The following is a 23,291-nucleotide window of genomic DNA, read 5'->3' on the forward strand; positions in this document are numbered from 1 at the left end:
TGAAATTGAATTTAAAACTGTTGTTTTTTCGATGATTACACCCCCTCTCTTGTTATATTTTCATTTGAAATACAACATTCAATGCCCGATATATGACTTCTAGTATTTTGTTCAATTTTAAAGTGGTATATAATTGTCGTTCAAAAATATGTCTCTTTGGTATAAGTTCAAATAATAATGCGTTTTACACTTACGCATATTTTTTCCTCAGAAAATTGAGCTAAGTCTTGTAATTAGGAATATTCAGAAATAAAAAGATGCATTTATTTAGAAGAAAATTGAAACTCTAGAGTTTGGAAGAATGTATGATAAAGTGATCCTGGAAAATTTTTCTTCCAGGTGGCTTAGAATCATTGAAAAATCTTCAGCAACTGATCGTGGACCATAACCAGTTAATTAGTACAACAGGTCTTTGTGATACACCTACCCTTATATACCTGGACTGTTCACATAATCACCTTACTGAAGTTGAGGGCATTGAAAACTGTGGATTGCTCCAAATACTGAAGTTACAGGGAAATTATCTAAGTCAGGTAATTGATTTGAATTAATTGGATTAACACAAAATTTTTCTTTTGCTGCAAATATCAACCACACATTTTAAAAGCAGTTTGTTTAATTTTTATTCTTTTTGCTTATCAACTGAATTTCACTTCCAGTTTAAACTATTATATACTTTTCACTATTTAAAAGCTGTTCAACATTATTGCAATATCTATAAACAAATAAATTCAACATTAGTTTTTTATAATACTAAAATATAGATCATAACTTTTCCGTTATGATTCAGTGTATAAGTGGGACCAAATTTATCTGTAATTGTAATTAAGATTTGTCATGAGGCCTTTTAATTAAAAATATGCTTATTATGAGAATAATTATTGGAAATTTATTTATAATAACACTCTCAAATATTATACTTTGATTTATGACATGCTGTTTATCAGAATATATCTGTTAGTTTTGGTAGGCTTTATATTTTTAAATTTGGTTAACTGACAAAAATGTTTTGCTTAATATAAGCTAATAACTCAACTTTAAATATAGCTTCCATTCTTGGGGAATCATGTTCTTCTCAGAGAATTGCACTTGGATGATAACAGCATTTCAACTGTGGAAACATTTTCTTCATACTGGCTGCCTTTACTGCAAATCCTGACTATCTCTCAAAACAGGTACAAGTATAATTTGCTTTATTAAGTTTAAAGGCAGTGAATCATTAATGTAAATGTATGATCTTCATAATAAGTAGAAAAGCTGTTAGGTTTTTCCAATAATTCAAGGAATGTACATTACAATAACTTGGTGCATAAATTATAAATCTAACTTCATGTATTGACATATCCTCAAATTTTAGTAGGATTTTAATTGTCACTGATCTTACTCACTTTGTTCCTTCTCAAACATGTACTTATGGAAATTTCTCAGGGCAGATTTGTTTATATTTGTAAAGATACCCTTCTTGGAAAACATAGGAGGTAGTTAATTTAATTCAGGAGGATGTCTCATTCTCTCAAATGGTACTTATTAAGTCCTGGAAGAACGATTTTTAATCTGCTCTCAACTTGCATGTCTTTTTGAAACTGTTAAGACAGATTTAAATTTGATTTCCCTAAGGATATAAAGTAACACTTAAAAAAATACCTTAATATTAAATCGAGATGGGTACCTGCCACAGAAGATCCATTTGAAACCACCAAACATCTGGATCTTTGCAGAGAATAGCTGTCTAAAACTGAAACTGAAACAAGAGTACAAGATGTATATGCCTCCCTCTGTTTAATATTTCATTGAGGCCTATTAACTCTAATATGATTAATTTGGTCATCAAAGGAACAAGAAGTAAGGGAAAGGAGCTATCTTTTACAAGAAGTTGTTTCTTAGAGTGGTATAATTCTTGCAAAACAAGTGAACAAAGACAACTCATTGTTTTATATATATATATATATATATATATATATCCCCTCCCAAACATAAGTTTCTTTCACAATAGTGCTCATCCCTTGAGTCCTAAATGATTTGACTTCTACCCATTAAACTATTCCACAATTTGACATGTCAAAAACTGAATTTGTATTTTAAAATTCCTTCTAGTTGTTCTAATCATATCTAAAATATGAAAGTTGATTTGCCTGTAAAAAGATATTTATTTCTGAACAGCACTGTCAGATAATACTATTTAAGTAGTTACACCATCACAAACTTATTGGATCTTTTCACCGTATTTTTCAGGTTAGAAATACAATTTCTGTAGAAATACTCAGTTTATGCTTTGGACAGATGCAGTAAAGCACATATCTAACATTTTATAGAACTAGATTTCATGCCCAATTGATGAGCATAATAATCTTAAAGAATTTAGAAAATATTTAAAACCCTAACATTTTTGAGAAATAATTCCATTATTTCTTTGGACAATTTAAGTCATCAAAGGAATATTCTGCTTTTAAAAATTAAAGTTCACACTAGCTAATAGACTTTGGCCCTATCAATATAATGTGTCTTCTTTCTCATATCAATTATAGACGACCAGGAATTTTATCAAATGAACTATTTAAAAAATTTTAGAGTTGATAACAGTAACTGGGACACTTAAACCAAATAATCCTTATTTATAATTTTGTTTGCAGCAATTAGCTTCATAACACTTGGATATTCAGGTGGTATTTGCTATATTGGGTGATACAAGACTGAGTAGCATATGTCCTTACCTGCAAAATCTTTTAGAAATAAAAGAACAATCTGGTGCACTTAGCTATATAAAAAGTGGTAAAATTATATAATATATATTATTTTGCATTTTTAAACAGTATCACTTATATTTGAAGGGTTTTTTTTTTTTTTGGTGTGAGTTTCTGAAAGCTTTTTGCTAAATAACCTACCATTTTGAGAAGATAAGTGAATAAGTCCTGAGGGCACCAGGGAAATGTGATTGATAGAAATAAACATGTGAATTAGTTAAATTATCTCCTAAAATCAGTGAAAAAATAATCTTCGTACTAGGTATTTTTCACCAGAAGCTAATACTATTAACTGCAGAAATTATCCATATTATGTTAAGCTTTTACCATGTGTGTTGACTTATTTGAACTACTTTAGGTTTGGTCAAACTCAGGATCAATAGATCTGGCTGGGTTTGAATTCTGAATTAACGACTTACCTGTCAGTTGACACTGAGCAAATCTTTTCTCACTACCTGATCCTCAGTTTTTTCACATACAAAATGTGTGGTAATACCTACCTTACCTATTTTTCAGGATTTTGTGATTATTCAAAACAATACTGTATGTCAGTACGTGTTGCAAACCTGAGGAGAATTTTATAAATGTGATATTTGGATTTGTGGTTGGCATGTCTTTTAAAATGTACATAGTTTTCTTTTAATTTTTGATAAATATTTTCATCACAAGGAAGAAATTATGTACCCATATGCTCTTTTCCAGCAAATCAAATACATATAAAGAATGATGCTTACTGCTTATTGTTTGAAATATTTGTTTCATCCTGACTTCTGTTTTAGATTTTCATTAGGACATGTGACTGTTTTAAGTTTTTCTCAGCGGAGTTCTAACTGGAAGACTCTCCAGCTTCATAAGTCTTTCCTCTTCCAGTGAGACTCTAAGTAGGAGCAGAAAGGGGAAACTATTACCCATTGGCTGCTCATTGTACAAATCTTTTGCTTTTTGTCGTCTTTGAAATTTATATCTTTTTTATGCCCAGGGCTAATGTGACAAGGTCAAATGGTATTAGGTTTTCACTAATGTCCTTTGTCTTTCTGGTTTGAATTTTCTTGGAAAAAAATATACACAGAATGTCAGTAAAAGGAAAGTTATAGAGGTTAAAAAAAATGATTCTACTATTAGGTTTCTGCCATCCTAATGAATAGTCATAAAGGTGAATGAATAGCCAGTTTTCTTGACTAAAATTTCCAAAAAAAAAAAAAAAAAAAGAATATGATGCTAAAAGCATGGTTCTCTGAAAAGATAAAATTCTGATATCATGAAAAATATGTAGTTAAACAAATATTTCTTTACCTGAAGAAATACTTTATTTTTGCAAAGAAAATTTTATTTTCAATTTTAAAACTTTATTGGTTATTTTTAGTTGATGTCTCTTATAACCTATATGTTACCAAATGTTGCCACATATAACTTATTGGTTAAAAACATGAGATATTCTGACAAAAGAGAAAAACTCAGTATCTATTAATCTTTCAAAATCCTTTTAGCATAAGGGCAAAGATTTAGTATTAGAAATATACTAAAGGTAAAAAAAAAGTAAGAATTTTATTTTAATAAATGCATTTATTAGTATTGTATTTTCACTTGAAGAACTTAAATTTCCTACTTGTAATAATGATCTAGAATGCCTTGAGTAGGAAGTGTCATAAAATGAGGACTCAAATCCATTGATTATGTATTGAAAAAGTTTTACATTTCTTTCTTTTTTAGAATACATGTGATGTTTCAGTAAAGTTTGCTATTAAGGAATGTATATGTAGATAATGAACCATATATACAAATGTAATGACCAATATTTGATCACTTTTTATTTTTTTTACCTTGGATATTTTCCCCTGGAATTAGTGTTGCTCAGGTAGTATAAATACTAATATTGTACTTAGGATTGACTATAATCAGAGAGATCTTCCAGTCTCCTTACTTTGTCTATTTTCGCATCAGTACCATCTTCTGTTTCTCTTCTAATGTAGAACAGGATAATACAAGAGGAGTTAAGCTTAGCACAAGGGTTGGCTTTGTGACATGAGGCTTCCAGTCACAATATTATCCTGTAAACTTCTGATCTTAGAATAATAGTACTTTTTTTTTTTTTTTTTGCTGTTGTTGTTGTTGTTTTTGCCATGGCAAGATGTTGGTAGGAATAAAGATGTAAAAACCTCTGCCAGGACAACTGGAGGGACATTATAAACACCAAGAAAGTAAAAGTAGAAGTTAATACATACTTTTTTTCTGTTTTGTACCAGAAGTACTCCTTTAGTAAAAGCTTATTCTGAACATGCATGAATCTTCAGCATTTATAGAGGGTATTAATTCAGAAGACTTTTTTATTTGTGATGAAAATATATTTTATACAAAGAAATTTTCATCTTTTCTAAAGATTTAGATGAACTAACAATTTTTAATGCCAAGTAGCTAGGGTAATGTGATGCTGTATAACAAAGAAAGTATAATCTTGTCTTAGTTTGAAATGCAAATCAAACTAAAATTAATTTTCCCTTCATAGATTTTTGTTACTAATACTGTGAATATTTTCAATATCACTTATGTTCCTTGTTTGAATGTGAGGTATTAATGACAGTTGTATCTTAAATAATGATAGAAACTTTTAAAAGCCAGAGAAAATTTACTGTTATTAGAATTTGAACATTCTTATATTAATAAGTATGAATTTTAAATATTAGTATATGTTTGATAAATTTAAGTATTTTATCAATAGAAAACATTTTCTATTATTGTGTTCCTTAAATGCATATTTCCAATTTAAAAACAACCCCAGTGTAACTTCTATACTTACAGGATTTATAATACTTTGAATCTAATAAATGAAACTTTTAAAAATTAAAAACAAAGTTATTAACTCTAATTAAAGTTATATTGTTAATAAGTAAAAATAAATAATCTAATGTTTTTGACTCTGAATGGTTTGTTATATGTTTGAGCCAGAAAAAATACAAAGAAATTACAAATTCTTCATAAATTTAGCCATATACAAAGACAAAACAATAGAAAGCCCGTTTATCCTTATTTTAATACCAAACACACATTAAGCTTCCTGATATTTATTATTGATATTAGCAATTCCATGATCATTTCTCTTTAGAAATAAATATAAATATTTATATATTTGTATATATTATTATAAATATAGAATAAATATTTAGCATCTTATAACTACTGTATTTTTTAAAAGTACTTTTAGTTAATGTTACATTATTGTATTTTATTGTGAAAATGCAACTGTTATGTATTTCATCCAGAGTTATAATTTATAACATTATGTTACTATATTAAATAAATATATTATTGTATAATTACATCAGTAATATTAAGAACACTCCAATTTAAATTTTCTCTAAATTCCATTTTGGTTTTCAGCCTGACAAAAATCGTACCACTTTTTCATTTTGTTTCTTTGGAAAAACTGGATGTCAGCAACAATTGTCTTTCTGGTAAGTTTATAAAAATACATAGTTGTTTCTCAAATAATATGCTTTTGGGTTTCTATTCTAAGTATGGTAAGGAAATGTTCTGGGTAGATGTATATAACATACCTATACAAAATTGTGTAGAGGAGGAAAATTTTCTCTTTTTTCAAACTGGGCCTGAGAATTAAACTGATGTAAGTCAGATAAATAGAAGAAAAAAAAACACAAGTTTTAATTTTTTTTTTACATGTACGTGAGAGTTCTCACAATAAAATTAAGACCCCAAGAAGCAGTTAAGGTTGAACTTACATAGTGAGTTGGACAAAGAGTAGTAAATCGTGAAAGTTAAGAGGAAGCCGAGGAGCTTGGGCAATAAGGTAGTTAATTGGATTGAAAAGTGACTAGGAAATAAAGGCTAGTTTAACAAGCTTGTTTGCGTACGTATCTCTTGGCTTTAGCTTCCCATCCTTAAGATAAGAATGTCTCTTTGCTTCTGTTATAGGAAAATATCTTTCACATGGGAATTTAATTTCTTGCTTTTAAGAAAAAAAAGGAAGATTAGAGGGCTCTTAAATTTGCTCCTTTTTTTAAGTGCTTTTAACTTAAAATAGTCAAAATGCCAGAATGGCTTGTTATGGTACCAGATATTCTAAACTCCTTTGAATGTGTGGTGAAATAATTTAATTAAAATTTTCTTTATACTTTTAAACTCATATTACGTCCATATCTTTCTGGTAAACCTTGGAAAATGTGAGAATTATATTCTTATTTAAAATTCATATATCCTATACCTATGGAAAAAAATTAGTCTAATGAAGATAAGTAAACACATTTGTCTAACTTGTTGACACCTAACCATTACAGAGGAGACATCCATCAAAAAGTTTATTCAAGAATGATGTATTAATTTGGTTAAACAATCTCTCACCCTCAAACTTCCGATCCCCAATTTTAGTCAGTCCCCTTGAAGAGATAATCACAGTTTTAAATTTGTCACCATAGGTTAAATCTGACTTTCCTACATCCTTATATTAATGGAATCAAGTAGTATGTTCTTTGTTGACTCTAGATTTTGGTTGGCATTCTTGGGATATTCCACCACATCAGTTGTTCAGTTGTTTATATCAGCAATATTTTTTTTTCTTTGTTTGTTTTTTCTGATGTGTGGTCCATTGCATGAATACATCACAGTTTGTCCATTTTCCTGTTGATTAATATTTTGTTTGCTGTTTGGGGTCAGTTCAGTTCAGTTGCTTAGTGGTGTTCAACTCTGCAACCCCATGGACTGCAGCACTCCAGACTTCCCTGTCCATCACCAACTCCCGAGGTTTGCTCAAACTCATGAACATCCGGTCAGTGATGCCTTCCAACCATCTCATCTTCTGTTGCCACTTTTCCTCCTACCTTCACGCTTTCCCAGCACTGGGGCTTTTCTAAAGAGTCACATCTTCGCATCAGTTACAAAGTACTGTAAATTCAACTTCAGCATTAGTCCTTCCAATGAATACTCAGGACTGATTTCTGTTAGGATGGACCGGTTGGATCTCTCTGCAGTCCAAGGGACTCTCAAGAGTCCTCTCCAACACCACAGTTCAAAAGCATCAATTCTTTGTCACTCAGCTTTCTTTATAGTCCAACTCTCACATCCATACTTGACTACTGGAAAAACCATACCTTTGACTGGACGGACCTTTGATGGCAAAGTAATGTCTCTGCTTTTTAATATGCTGTCTAGGTTGGTCATAGTTTTTCTTCCAAGGAGCAAGTGTCTTTTAATTTCATGGCTGCAGTCACCATCTGCAGTGATTTTAGAACCCAAGAAAATAAAGTCTGTCACTGTTTTCCCATCTGTTTGCCATGAAGTGATGGGACTGGATGCCATGATTTTCGTTTTTTTGAATGTTGAGTTTTAAGCCAGCCTTTTCACTCTCCTCTTTCACTTTCATCAAGAGGCTCTTTAGTTCCTCTTTGCTTTCTATAGGTGGTATCATCTGCATATCTGAGGTTATTGATATTTCTTCCAGTAATCTTGATTCCAGCTTGTGCTTCATCCAGCCCTGTATTTTGCATAATGTGCTCTACATGAAAGTAAAATAAGCAGGGTGAAAATATACAGCCTTGATGTACTCCTTTCTGGGAAAGGAGTACATCACGTCCAGTTCTAACTGTTGCTTCTTGACCTGCATACGGGTTCCTCAGGAGGCAGATAAGGTGGTCTGGTATTCCTATCCCTTTAATAATTTTCCAGAGTTTGTTGTGATCCACACAGTCGAAGGCTTTGACATAGTCAGTGAAGTGGAAGTAGATGTTTTCTGGAACTCTCTTGCTTTTTTGATGATTCAGTGGGTGTTGGCAATTTGATCTCTGGTTCCTCTGCCTTTTCTAGATCCAGCTTAAACATCTGGAAGTTTTTGGTTCATGTACTATTGAAGCCTAACTTGAAGAATTTTGAGTGTGTGAGATGAGTGCAACTGTGAAGTAGTTTGAGCATTTCTTTTCTTTGGGATTGGAATGAAAACTGACCTTTTTCCAGTCCTGTGGCCACTGCTGGGTATTCCAAATTTGCTGGCATATTGAATGCAGCGCTTTCACATCATCATCTTTTAGGATTTGAAATAGCTCAGCTGGAATTCCATCACCTCCACTAGCTTTGTTCATGGTGATGCTTCCTAAGGTCCACTTGACTTCACACTCCAGGATGTCTGGCTCTAGGTGGATGATCACACACCATCTGGTTATCTCAGTCATTAAGACTTTTTTTTGTATAGTTCTCCAGTGTATTTTTGCCACTTCTTAATCTCTTCTGCTTCTGTTAGGTCCATACCATTTCTTTCGTTTATTGTGCCCATCTTTGCTTGAAATGTTCCCTTGTTATCTCTAATTTTCTTGAAGAGATCTCTAGTCTTTTCCATTCTATTGTTTTGCTCTGTTTCTTTGCTTGATCACTGAGAAAGGCTTTCTTATCTGTCCTTGCTATTCTTTGGAACTCTGTGTTCAGATGGATATATCTTTTCTTTGCTCCTTTATCTTTAGCTTCTCTTCTTTTCTTACCTATGTGTAAGGCCTCCTCAGTATACCATTTTGCCTTTTTGCTTTTCTTTTTCTTGGGGATGGTTTTGATCACTGACTCCTGTGCAATGTCACGAACTTCTGTCCAAAGTTCTGCAGGCACTCGATCATATCTAATCCCTTGAATCTATTGTATAGTAGTAAGAGATTTGATTTAGGTCATACCTGAATGGTCTAGTAGTTTTCCCTACTTTCTTAAGTCTTAAGCTTGCAATAAGGAGTTCATGATCTGAGCCATGTCAGTTCCTGGTCTTGTTTTTGCTGATATAGAGCTTCTCTATCTTTAGCTGCAAGGAATATGATCAATCTGATTTCAGTATTGACCATCTGTTTGGGGCACTCTGATTATAAAGTTCCTATGGAAATTCATGTACAAATACTTCTGTAACATAAGTTTTCAGTTTTCTTGGATATATGTTTAAGGATGTAATTACTGGGTAATAGAATAGCTGCATGAAAGTCAAAGTGAAAAGTATTAGTCACTCAGTCATGTCCAGCTCTTTGTGGCCCCATGGACTGTAGCCCTCCAGGCTCCTCTGTCCATGGAATTCTCCAGGCAAGAATAGTAGAAGTGAAGTGAAGTCGCTCAGTCGTGTCTGACTCTTTTCGACCCTGTGGACTCTAGCCCATCAGGCTCCTGCATCCGTGGAATTTTCCAGGCAAGAGTCTTGGAGTGGGTTGCCATTCCCTTCTCCAGGGAATCTTCCCAACCCAAGACTTGAACCTGGGTCTGCTGCATTGCAGACAGTTTCTTTACCATCTGAACCACCAGGGAAGCCCGTTAGTGCATGTTTAACTTTACAAGAAACTAGTAAAACTGTTTTACCAAATAGTTGTACATTTCACTTGCCCACACTAGAGTTCCAATCACTGCATTCTACAGGGTTCTGCTATATCATTGTGTTTTCTCATTATTGTTTTAGTTTGCACTTCCCTGATGGATAATGATATTGAGCATCTTTGCATACATTTTTTGATGATTTCTGTATATTTTTTGTGTCTTTTCAAGTATCTTACCATTTTAAAAATTTGGCTATTTGCTGTTATTGGTTTGAATAAATTCTTTATGTATTCTGGATGAAATTCTTTGCCAGACATATGTTTTGTGGGTCTTCTGTCCCAGTCTTTCTTTTACCTATTAATTTTGTGAAGTGTATCTTTAGATAAGCAGAAATTTAAATTTCGGGTTTTTTTATTTTTAATAATTTTTGCTCTCTGTGTCCTTTGTAATCTTTTTCTACATCCAGAATGAGATAATTTTCTATGCTTTTTAACTTTCTTATAAAGGTCTTGTACCTTAAGTTTTTACTTTTAGGTCTATGACCTACCTCAAATTAATTTTTACAAATGGTGTGGAGTCAAAGACGAGGTGTTGTTATTGTTGAACAACTAAACAACATTTAGTTTTTCCAGAAACATTTGTTGAACAAACTTTTCATCATTGATTGACTTTGGTGTCTTTGTCAAAAAATTGATTTCCATTTGGTCCACCTTGATCTACCTTTTAACTGATTTTCTCTTAATGCTAGATCATATTTTCCTATTTCTTTTTAATGTCCAATACTTTGTAACTGTATGCTGAGCATTGTTCATACTACAGTTTGCTGCGTCCAACTATTGTTATCTTTCTTTTAAAGCATAGTAAATGTAATTCTAGAAGGCAGTTAAGGTATTGATGGATAATTGTGTTTCTGTCAACCTTAATTTCATTCTCTCCTACAGCAAATCATTTTAATTTTCAACTCTCAATGCATTCCTCTACCCCTGGGCATTGTCTTCACTCCTAATACATGGTCTTTCTGGATTTTAGCTGAATCTCTGAGATGCTGTATTCAGTTAAGTCTTATCTGACTGGGCTGAAATTCCAGTGTCTTTCCCTGCTGCATGAACTATATTGTCATCACTCAGCTCTTAGCCTAATAGCAGGTTAACTTTGCTAGGTGTTTCAGAATGTTGCCCTGTCTAGCACTCGTCCAAGTAGCTGTGGTAAACCCTTACATATACTTTTCCCCCAATTCTCTTCCTACCAACATATACACACTCAGCTTCTTCTCAGTACTTTTCACCATAAATTCCAGCCTCATGTCTAAACTTGGCCTTATCACTCAGCAAAACAGCCTTTTTGCTTGATTTCCACTTTCTTGCTCTAAAGTGGTTAAATACTTTTAGGCCAAAAAAAAAAAAAAAATTGTGATTGTCAGCTCACCATGTGTGTTTGCTGTTTTCTTCCAAGTCAGACTTAAAAACAGGTGCTTCGTGTTTATTGTCCAGTTTTATGATTGTTTTCTGTGGGAGAGCAATTCCAGTATAAATTTCTCTTAATGTACCCTGGATTGCTGGATTGACCTACTGTTTTTACTTTTGAAAGTATAAATGTAATTCCGTTTAGGCAAATGTTCAGTTTTTACCACTCTCCAATTACTTTTGATTTTACTTTTTTTATGTTGTGTTAATGATCTGGCAAAGCTTGCTCTAAGCTGTGTACATGCTCGCTTAATTCTCACCCTATGAGATAGATATATGAATTTCCAAGCAATTGTATGATTTGCATAAATTCACACAGCTGCTAAATGGTAGAAATAATGTATTATGATAGCAGAGTCTGTTCTTAATATGGTCTTTTAAAAACATTCTGTAGAATAAATAATTTTTGTGCTTTTAACAGTCAAACATAAAGTGGTCATTTATGTATAACTATTTTTCATCTGTAATGCCTCATAATAATTTTTATTGTTTATTTTCTATAGATCTTACAAGTGCCATAAAGTGGTTTGATGCATGCTTTTCTCTCCATGAATTGTCTCTCACTGGAAACCCACTTCTTCAAGAAATAAACTGGAGGTAAATAAATATCGTTGCACCCTATGTATGTACTTGATTATAATTGCAGAGAACACAATTTGATGAAAATTGTTCTGTGTATATTATTAATGATTCCTTGGGAAAAGTGAATAAAGAATAATTCAAAATTTATTCTGAATAGAATAATTTTATAAAAGTAGTTTAAAAAATACCTTCTGCCTAAAACAAATTTTTTGTACATGTAAGAACTAATGCAAATTTGAAATGATAATTCTGATCCAAACCACTGATTATATGACAATTTTAGTATGATGTTGACTTAGGTTTCTGTTTATAGAAAATACATCTTTGGGGAATTACTTTTTGAGTCATCTACATCCCATAGCTTGCCATTTCAAATTATTTCCTTTCTGGTAATGATTTGATTTTATTTAATTTCTGAAAAGAGAAAGTTGCTGTCTGTTAAAGTATGTATTATAAGCATGTATGAATTCTGGCCTCTGTTTGGAATACTACAGTAAGTACCTAGATGTAAATGAAAAAATATTTGTATTTGTAATTTTTGTAATATTTGTAATTTTTGAATGAATTTTCTTTTTTAAAAAGTTCTCTAATCTGAAATTCTTAAATTATGCTAGCATCATTTTCCCCAAGATAGCCAACATCTTTTTTGTAATCAGGTTTTTTGAATTAATTTACATATAATAAAATTTATCAGTTTTATTTATGAATATGAATATTGTATAGAAATCATCACAATCATTTTTTATCATCTTGAAAAATTACCTTATTCCTCTTAGTGGTTAGTCCCCTCTTCAAGTATTTCATAACCTTCTTCCAATACTTTTAAAATGTCTCTCTCTAATTTACTGGTCTTTTAAGAGCTCTTCCCATAAATTGTGATGCTGTAGCATGATGCTGTGGAGAAGGCAGTGGCACCCCCCTCCAGTACTCTTGCCTGGAAAATCCCATGGATGGAGGAGCCTAGTGGGCTGCAGTCCATGGGGTCGCTAAGAGTCAGACACGACTGAGCAACTTCCCTTTCACTTTTCACTTTCATGCATTGGAGAAGGAAATGGCAACCCACTCCAGTGTTCTTGCCTGGAGAATCCCAGGGACGGAGGAGCCTGGTGGGCTGCCGTCTATGGGGTCACACAGAGTCGGACACAACTGAAGTGACTTAGCAGCAGCAGCATGATGCTGAGTATCAGTAGCCTGAATGATAGTGCTTTTTTCTTCTTTTTGACTTGTGCAGGGCCTCCACCTCCTTTGGATCCAGGCATCTTTTCTGGATCTTGGCTTCCTTAGATACCTGCTTTCCTTTGACTCCAAATCACCAGAGATAGTGTGTTGAGCATAGCACCTGTTCCTAAAGGCTGCCTAGCACTCTGAGGAAAGCTTGCCAATTATCTTCCTGCTCCACCCACCCCAAAAGCAGAAAACAACAAAATCAATAATGTGCTAATTTGTTACTATAAGGATTGGTGATGATTTACTCTCTAAGTCATGTCCCACTCTTGCGACCTCATGGACTGTAGCCTGCCAGGCTCCTCTGTCCATAGGATTTTCCAGGCAAGAGTACTAGAGTGGGCTGACATTTCCTTCGTCAATTACAAGGATTAGTTGTACATAAATAGATTTGTAATGAGAGTAAGTAGGTTATTCAAAAGCATGTATAATCATTGTAGGACTGATTTAAGAATCACAAAATACCCAAAGTAGAATTTCTGTAATATCTAATGGGGTTTTGGTTTTGTTTTGTTTTTAATGACTATTTGCAAGCTATCACTGTTAAATTCACACACATCAGATTAATCTGAAAACCCATGTTATTCTTGGTTATGGTAGGACTCCTGTTATGGTTTGCAACAAGTGATGCAACCTCTGCCTGGGTTTTAGTTTGTAAAATAAATACTAATATTAACCTACCTCAAAACTTGTTGAGGATCTGTGAAATACTGAGTGAATGCCCAAAATAAAATATTGTTATCTTTTTATTAAAAAAAAATGTGTCTCCACTGTCTTATGGCTTTCACTGTTTCTAAGGAGAAGTCTGTGGACATTCTTGTCTTCATTCCTCTGTCTCTGGGTACTTTTAAGATTTTATCAGTGGTTTTCAACAATTTGATTATAACATGCTTTGATGTGGTTTTAGACAGATTTACTCTCCTTAGGATTTTTTCCTTGTTTTTTTGCTTAGTGTTTTTCTAATGCTGTAGAATTGTTTTACTATGTGTTAGTTTCAGATGCACAGCAACATGATTCAATTATTTGTGTGTGTGTATTCTTTTCAGAATTTTTCTATTATGGGTTATTATAAGATATTAAATATAGTTCCCTATGTTATACAGTAGGTCCTTATTGTTGATTTTATATATAGTAGTATATATATCTGTTAATTTTGTTGTTGTTATTCAGTCACTAAGTCATGTCTGACTGTTTTGCAACCCCATGAACTACAGCCTGCCAGGCCCCTCTGTCCATGGGATTTCCCAGGCAAGAATACTGGAGTGGGTTGCCATTTCCTTCTCCAGGGGATCTTCCCGACCCAGGGATCAAACCTGTGTCTCTTCCGTCTCCTGCACTGGTGGGCAGATTCTTTACCACTGAGCCACCAGGGAAGCCAGCTCCCAGAGTATCCCTCTTGCCTGCCTTTATTCTTTGGTAACCATAAGTTTGTCTTCTAAGTCTGTGAGTCTATTTCTGTATTGTAAATAAGTTCATTTGTATCACTTTTTTGATTCCACATATAAGTGATATAACATGATATTTGTCTTTGTCTGACATACCTCACTTAATATGATAATTTTTAGTCCATCCATGTTGCAGTTCTGCTTAGAATTTATTGAACCTCTTGGATATAGTAGATTCATAGTTTCCATAAGATTGTGAAAAATTTTGGCCGTTATTTTCAAGTATTTTTTTCTGCTTCCTTCTATCTTCTCCTACGAGAACTCCAACTTCACCAGTATTAGACCACTTGATGTATCCTTTTAGTCACTATTGCTTTGTTCTTATATTTATTGTTTTTGTTTTCTGCCTATATTTCAGTCTTACTAGTTATCGCTGTGGCTTCAAATCCCCTGATGTTTTCTTATTATGTAACTGCTCTGCAGTTAATCCCATCTAAACTGTTTTTCAGTTCAGATTAGATGTAGATTTCATTTCTACAAGTTTATTTTTTTCAACGTTTACAGTTTCTCTCTTAATCATGTTCATATATTCCTGAATCATCTTGAACATATGGATAATATTTATAATAGCTGTTTTGACATCTTTGTATGTTAATTTCATCATCTCCCTCATTTTGAGGTCTATTTTTATTAATTCTTTTTTCTGATTCTAATTTTCCTACTTCTTGCATGCCCAGACAATTTTGGTTATATTCTGGACGTTTGAATTTTTCTGCTTGTTGATTCCTTAATTTTCATTTTTTCCTTTATATAATATATGTTGATATTTTGCTTCTGACATGCACCATCTATTTAATATGTTTCTTGGAATTAGTGAGATGATTTCAAAACTTCCTTTTAAGTTCTGTTAGGGAAATCTCAAAGAAATCTTTATTTAGACTAGTGCCAATTTAGCCCAACTACTATGCCTCCAGCTTTCTTAATATTCTGCCTAATGTCTCTTCTATGTATCCTTTCGACTTTGGCTGATGAGAATTATTCCTATCCTCCTGTGGGTTCCTATAGTATTTGCTGCCATTTGCTTCCCACTTGTTATTTCCCTTGGCTCCAAGTGATTTTTCTGTCACATATCCTCCAGACTCATTTACAGTTCTAGGTGAATTACATCCTAGTATACTGAGAAACTTTGCATATGTAATTTGGAATTTTCTAGTACTGATGATGTTTATAGCCTGAACTCCTATCTCTTTTTAAGTCCAGCAGCATGCATTTGTTAAATGATTTAACATGAATAATTATAAATTTGACATTTGTATCATATCAGGACATGGGTATATCAAGGCAGTACAAGCCAAAGTGGACGGGGCTTGTAGCCTAGTTTAGCAAGGTGGATTTGGCCACATGTTAAGTGTAGGGAAAAAAAATCCTAATTTTGAATCAAGTTAGCAAGTCATATCAGTTTGATCAGATAGTGAAATACATTTATGAACAAAATAAAGACGGAGAAATGAATAACTGAAAAAAGGGTGGTGTACATCTATCCTAGGGTGGAGGCAGTTGACTTTTCGCCCTGATTTGGTTTCCCTGTGATATATGGCCATAGCCAGAAAGGTCCTTGTTTTTCTAAGTATTTCAGAGGAATATAAGATATCTTACCAAATAACCAAGGATCTGATTATGTTTACAATCCCTGTACCTGACTTAAGCCACCTGTAGAACAAGATAAGAGTCTAGGGAGTGTCCCTGTTGTCACCCTTGTCTAAGATCACTGCAGACCTATGACCTTCTCTTTCTAGATGTATTGGGTGCTTAAATTTGTCCATTGACCTTTGGTGAAGAAAATAGCAGCTTTTTACACCAAGTCAAACACCTGTGTGATTTGTTGCTTATGGATGACTTGTTTATCACAGAAGAGTTATTATCTTTTTGCTAGAAAATCTATTTTTCTTTCTTTTTGCTTTAAAACTGAGTTTCCACATAGATTTCTAATATTACCCTGTTTGTTAGGCAAAGCTGGTATGTTCCACATGTTTTAGAATAGAACCTGTCAACCTCTGGCTTAGAAGCATCTGTTTTCAAGTGCGATTTAAGTTGTGTAGCACGGAGGAAAGAGTATAAAGCAGTGCAGTGGTTCTTAACGCTGTATGCCGCTTCACCATCACCTAGGAGCCTGTTAGATATGCAAAATCTTACACTCTACCCGGATCCACCAAACCAGAAAGTAGCACATGATTCCCAGTAATCTTTTCAAGCCTTTAGGGTGATTCAGGGTGGACTGAAGTTTGGAAATCATTGTGTTTTTAAATAAGGACATCTTCCTGCCCCATGCTTTGTGATCCTGGGAAAGTAACAGCTTTTCTATGTCTGTGAATCTTCACTGGTAAAAGGAGGATAATAATTGTACCTATCCTTTGGCATAGCCACTAGATTTGAATGGGATAATACATACATTCCGTTGATAATAATCCCTGGAATGTGGCGAGCACACAAAAATCTATTATTTACTATTGCTAGGCCAACCAGACTGTATATGGGTGCTTATTCAATCACCAAGTATTTAGTGTATGCCTACTACATGTAGTCAGTGTCCTAACATGTTGGACATTATAAGGGAAATTCAGTGTAAGCCATGATTTCAAGTCCATTTTTATAATCTTGTTAGAGATAGAAAATGTATGCAAAAAATGATAACCATGAAAGCTAATGATAACACATACTGACACAGCATTTACTTTGTGCCCAGCACTGTTTTCAATTAATCCTCACAATATGATAATGAAATAGCTACCTAATTTCCCCACTTTATATAAGCAGAAAGGGCTAAGTCATCTACCCAATTTGACACAGCTAGCAAGTCAAAGACCCAGGATTCAAAGCTATGCAGTCTAGCTCCAAAATCTACTCTTAACTCAAGTTTTAGTACCTAATAAAGTACAAGTGTCATATGATTATTGTAGACAGCAGATATGCTTTAGAAATTTGGAAATATTGTAATTTAGACCAGGCAAAACTGCCTGCACCTAAGAGGCAAACTTTGAGTTAATCCTCCAATAGTTTGGTAATATTGAAAATCAGAGAGTTGCCTGGCAGTCCTGTGGTTAAGACTCCGAGATTCCACTGCAGGGTGTATGGATTGAGTCTCTGATTGGGGAACTAAGATCCAGCATGCATCACAGTCAGTTCAGTTCAGTCGCTCAGTCATATCCGACTCTTTGTGACCCCATGGACTGCAACACGCCAGGCTTCCCTGTCCATCACCAACTCCCAGACCCTACATAAAATCATCGCGTTGGTAATGCCATCCAACCATCTCATCCTCCGTTGTCCCCTTCTCCTCCTGCCTTCAATCTTTCCCAGCATCAGGGGCTTCTCCAATGAGTCGGTTCTTCACATCAGGTGGTCAGAGTATTGGAGTTTCAGCTTCAGCATCAGTCCTTCCAATGAATATTCAGGACTGATTTACTTTAGAGTTGAATGGTTGGAATTCCTTTCAGTCCAAGGGATTCTCAAGAGTCTTCTCCAACACTACAGTTCAAAAGCATCAATTCTTTCGGCACTCAGCTTTCTTTATAGTCCAATTCTCACATCTGTACCATACATGACTACTGGAAAAACCATAGCTTTGACTAGATGGACCTTTGATGGTAAAGTAATGCCTCTGCTTTTTAATATGTTGTCTAGAATGGTCATAACTTTCCTTCCAAGGAGCAAGTGTCTTTTAATTTCATGGCTGCAGTCACCATCTGCAGTGATTTTGGAGCCCCCCCCCCAAAATAGTTTCTCACTGTTTCCCCATCTATTTCCCTTGAAGTGATGGGACCAGATGCCATGATCTTCGTTTTCTGAATGTTGAGCTTTAAGCCAACTTTTTCACTCTCCTCTTTCGCTTTCATCAAGAGGCTTTTTAGCTCCTCTTCACTTTCTTCCAAAAGGATAGTGTCATCTGCATATCTGAGGTTATTGATATTTCTCCTGGCAGTCTTGATTTCAGCTTGTGCTTCTTCCAGCCCAGCGTTTCTCATGATGTACTCTGCATAGAAGTTAAATAAGCAGGGTGACAATATACAGCCTTGACGTACTCCTTTCCCAATTTGGAACCAGTCTGTTTTTCCATGTCCCATTCTAACTGTTGCTTCTTGACCTGCATACAGATTTCTTAGGAGACAGATCAGGTGGTCTGGTATTCCCATCTCTTGAAGAATTTTCCACAGTTTATTGTGATCCACACAGTCAAAGGCTATGACATAGTCAAAAAAAGCAAAAATAGATGTTTTTCTGGAACTCTCTTGCTTTTTTGATGATCCAGCGAGTGTTGGCAATTTGATCTGTGGTTCCTCTGCTTTTTATAAATCCAGCTTGAACATCTGCAAGTTCACAGTTCATGTACTGTTGAAGCCTGGCTTGGAGAATTTTGAACATTACTTTGCTAGCCTGTGAGATGAGTGCCATTGTGCAGTAGTTTGAACATTCTTTTGCATTGCCTTTCTTTGGGATTGGAATGACAAATGACCTTTTCCAGTCCTGTGGCACTGCTGAGAGCTGAGTTTTCCAGATTTGCTGGCATATTGAGTGCAGCAGTTTCCCTGCATCAAAATAATAAGTATAGTTAATTTGATTAAAGGATCAAAATGAAAGTAAAAAGCACTTCTGATAGAGGAAATATTCAAAAGAGGAGGAAATGTGAAAGATGAAGTTAAGCTCTGTAGAAGACCAGTGTGTTCAGGTAAAGTGAGGATAGTGAGAAATACCACTGGAAAGAAGGAAGAAACCAAGTACTTAGGCTTACAGTGTGTCAAAGTGGGCTAAGTACTGTACAAGTTCCTTCACTTCACAGCAACTGAGTTGGGTTCTGTAATTATCGTTCTCATTTTACAGAGTATTTACTGAAGCTTAGATACCTTGTGATTTGCTCAGTTAGGAAGTAAGTGTCAGGGGTGTTATTTGAGTTCTGAAGCCTGGAATTTAAACACTGTGTTCTGCTTTTTCATGTGTTATGTTGTGGCCAGATAGTAAATTTCATGTCTAGGATAAAAAGTCTCTTTTATCCTGAAAACATACACTTGAAACATGTATTTTTCAAGCCTTGTGAGTAAACTGCTCACGTGCGTATCTGGCTCTACCACTTCCTAGCTGTTTGCCTTGCTCAAGTTGCTTCATTTTGCTATGTCTCTTCCTTCATTTGTAAAATGGGTATAATAATAGTACCTATCTCTTAAGATAGATTCATTAGGGTAATATAGGTTATACCATACAGCAGCAAACTTAGAAATCTGTGTGGTTTCATAAACAGAAATTTTGTGTTTGTTTGCATTATGTCTGATGTGAGGTTGGCCTGTCTCTTCTAAGCAGATTCAGAAACTCAGCCTGCTTCCGTTTTGTGACTCTGAGTCACAACGCTTGAACATAACTTCATTTTTATAGGTAGTAGATTGTGATGGGGGAAAATGACCACCAGAAAAGCAACTGACATTTAACCACTCTGCCCTCAAAAGTGGCACATATCACTTCTCTCATATTGTATGGCCTGTAACTAATCACATGGCCAAACTAACTGCAAAGAAACCGGGGAAACATAGGGAGGAACGTGAGTTTCAGAGTACAGAAGTCTCTATGAGGAGTAAATATATATGTTACCACATGGTAGCACTTTATAGCCATGCCTAACAGAAACACATTTGATAATGCGAGGCTTTATTTTTAAGGAGTTATAGAGAAATTTTCAACAGTTATGTGAAAATGAAAACAGTGTTTGGGGAAGCTTGTTTTCAGCAGAAAACTGACAAAAAAATTAAGGAGAAGTAGCCAAATTAAATGAAAATGCTAGCATTAAAAATGGCTAAAATTAAGTAGTAGAAGTGGCCCCAGGTATTGTACAGATCCTTATAGAGTCCTTGGATGACACCCAAATTATTTGTTGAAGGTATATATTACTAAATTTAATTACATTATAATGTGTAAGTGTGTAAAAAATACATGTTTCAGCCACTAATTTTTCTATTGAACTTACTCAGTTTTACTTTCATGATTGACAGTGTCATTTTCTCGATTGACAATTTATATTATTCTTGATTTTCAGTAATTATCAATATCTGAAGTTCTAAAATTGGAGTCCTCAGACTCCTTGGGGACCATAGTATTTGGGAAATTCTCTAAGTTTCCTGAGAAACTGATCTTAGGACAAGTTATTATAGGAAATGTCAACTGTTAGTTAACATCAAATCAGACGGTGATCAGAAATTACAAGTATTTAAGGAATGTATGTGCAGACGTGCAAAGGCCACCTGGCTGTGTTTCTAGACCTTTCGCCAGCTTGGTGAAGGACTTCATCTTCTGGAATAGAAGCAGTCAAGGTCCCCATACAGGTGCACTAACTTGCAGTCTAGGACTGCTTCTCTTTCATTGCGATTTAGAGCACTAATCCCCAAGTTCAGGTCCTCACTTCTTGAAACCCATATAAAGAGTGCAGTTATGTCTGAAGGACTGTTTGACAGGTGATATTATTTATTATAAAGATGTCTAATGGGTTGTTTCTAGAGAGATATTTTTATTTTCCCAAGTAACTATAGAGAATAAGTTATAGAATTGGCATACAATGACAAATCAAAATGGCAGTTGTGTACATTATTCAGAGCAAGGGGATAATGGTTTTACTATTAGGTGTTGGGCAAATAGGGCATGAATTCTGGAGTTCATCTGGTAACTGTTACCATCTGAACAGCTGCCATGTTGTAAGTTGTAGCAGCTAAAAGCAAACCTATGTCCTGAATAATCGTTTATTTATTTTTTGTTATTTTATTTGTAGAAAACATCAACACTTATTTAATTGAATAAAATATGCTTGTTGTAAAACCTACTGATATAACCTATTGTAAGACATATATAAAGATAATATTTGCATTTTACTGCAGTTAGTATATATACTTTATAGTTTTAAAGAAATTATTTAATTAGAAATAATACTGAGAGAAAATAGATTAGTATTTATATGTACAATTATTTAGCTGTTATATTGTCTATGTTTAAATTAGTCTTTCTGAACTAGAACAATAACCAATTTGCAAATTTTACCTGTCAAATTTCATATAGATCCAGTTGCCCTAATACAGCTCTCATAATTTTAAGAAGAGATTCACTTATCTACATAGTCTAAAATCTAGTGATCTATAAGATATGGATTTGTTAATGAAAGGATCAACTCAAACTGTTACTAGTGTGCTCCACTGAACTTTACATAACCCCTTGATACCAACAAAGGGATTAGTTATAGATTTTCCCAATTGGCTTCTTACTTTCATGTCCAGCCAGTGATAACACGAACAAAACTGATGTACTAAAAAAAATCTCTTTTTAAAACTTAATCCACAGACTCAGTTTGGAATTTCCTTTGGGAATGTGTTTCATTCATGAATGATTAATAGAGCTTCTTAAGTGACAGAATATTCACCAGGAAGTTTTCACTAAATGAAATATTGATTCCTTGACTAGGAGGAGCCCAGCTGGAAAAACTAAGGCTGAGATCTCACAGTGTCCTTATACTTCATTTCAAACATGAATCAACTTGTTACAGCACTTTCTAATATATTTATCACAGAGTCTTTATAAGGCTGCATTTGAATTTAAAGCCAATCCATGCACTACTAATTTATACAAATCTGACTACTGTTCCTTAAAAAAAGATTCAAGAAAAAAAATTGTTCAAATAAAACATTAGCTCCAATCTGGATATTTATTTTGTAACTCACAGATTTCAAGACACTGTCACACTCTTTAAGATCCCACCAAACTACATGTGTACATCCAAAGGTTCAAAACAGTCTAACTAAAACTGGGAACTATTTTATGTAAAGGTGATGAGTGTAACATCAAAATATTCCAAACATAAAAATTCAAGATCTGTTGCCCCACATTCTCTAGAATTATTATGTGTAGCTAAAATATTATACTTACTGAGTCTGTATCAGTAACTATTATTATGTCCAAAATATAGCATTTGATGATAAAGCTATCACTTTTCCCCGTGCTGATCTGGCATCAATTAACATCTCAGTAGCCTCCACATGACGACAGTTGCACCACCGAGAAACAGCTCTGCCGTCCTATGTTATCTCTGAATGGATCTTTCATTACTTTGGTTGTCTGGAACATAAACATTTATTTTATTAAATAAGATATTTGTGGTAAAATATTAATCTGATCCTTAATCAGATAAAACAAATTCTAATTTTTTTTGCCTCTTGGATGGTATTCATTTATTTGGTTAAAATGGCTCTTCATTCCAACCATCAATTATTTCTAAATAGAAATAATTGCTCAGAAATATTCAGACATATTTATGAATTATTTCTTTCTGTATTTGGTATGTACTGTTGAATTTTAGAATTACAGGGATAGTTTTCTAAAAACACCTCCACACCACTTATATAAAGCTAATGGTAATGTTAACCAATGATATACCATTGGAATGTTACTGCCCAGAGACCACAGTGTCTCTTATTTTAGCAAACCCTTCTGATATCATTGATATATAGAGTATAAGTTTCCTTAAGAAAAATGCAAGCTGTTTTTTTTAATTTAAGATAATTTATAAATGATTTGAGTTTCAGTTTTTTTTTTTACTTTAA

The 23,291-nt window shown here is 34.0% G+C and overlaps 1 protein-coding gene across 4 annotated transcripts in view; it reads left to right on the plus strand.

The window, feature by feature from the left end:
* The window catches only part of LRRIQ1 (leucine rich repeats and IQ motif containing 1), a 230,321-nt gene that overhangs the window by 69,597 nt on the left and 137,433 nt on the right, over positions 1-23,291 (plus strand). For all 4 annotated transcript variants that reach the window (XM_060413990.1, XM_012174023.3, XM_012174032.4 and 1 more), the window contains 4 exons: positions 340-533; positions 1,048-1,175; positions 6,117-6,190; positions 11,983-12,076. In XM_060413990.1, the coding sequence (XP_060269973.1) occupies positions 340-533; positions 1,048-1,175; positions 6,117-6,190; positions 11,983-12,076 (490 nt within the window). The remainder of the gene's footprint in view (positions 1-339; positions 534-1,047; positions 1,176-6,116; positions 6,191-11,982; positions 12,077-23,291) is intronic.

The sequence above is a fragment of the Ovis aries genome, chromosome 3 (assembly GCF_016772045.2).
Source record: "Ovis aries strain OAR_USU_Benz2616 breed Rambouillet chromosome 3, ARS-UI_Ramb_v3.0, whole genome shotgun sequence".
In the NCBI taxonomy this organism is placed as follows: domain Eukaryota; kingdom Metazoa; phylum Chordata; class Mammalia; order Artiodactyla; family Bovidae; genus Ovis; species Ovis aries.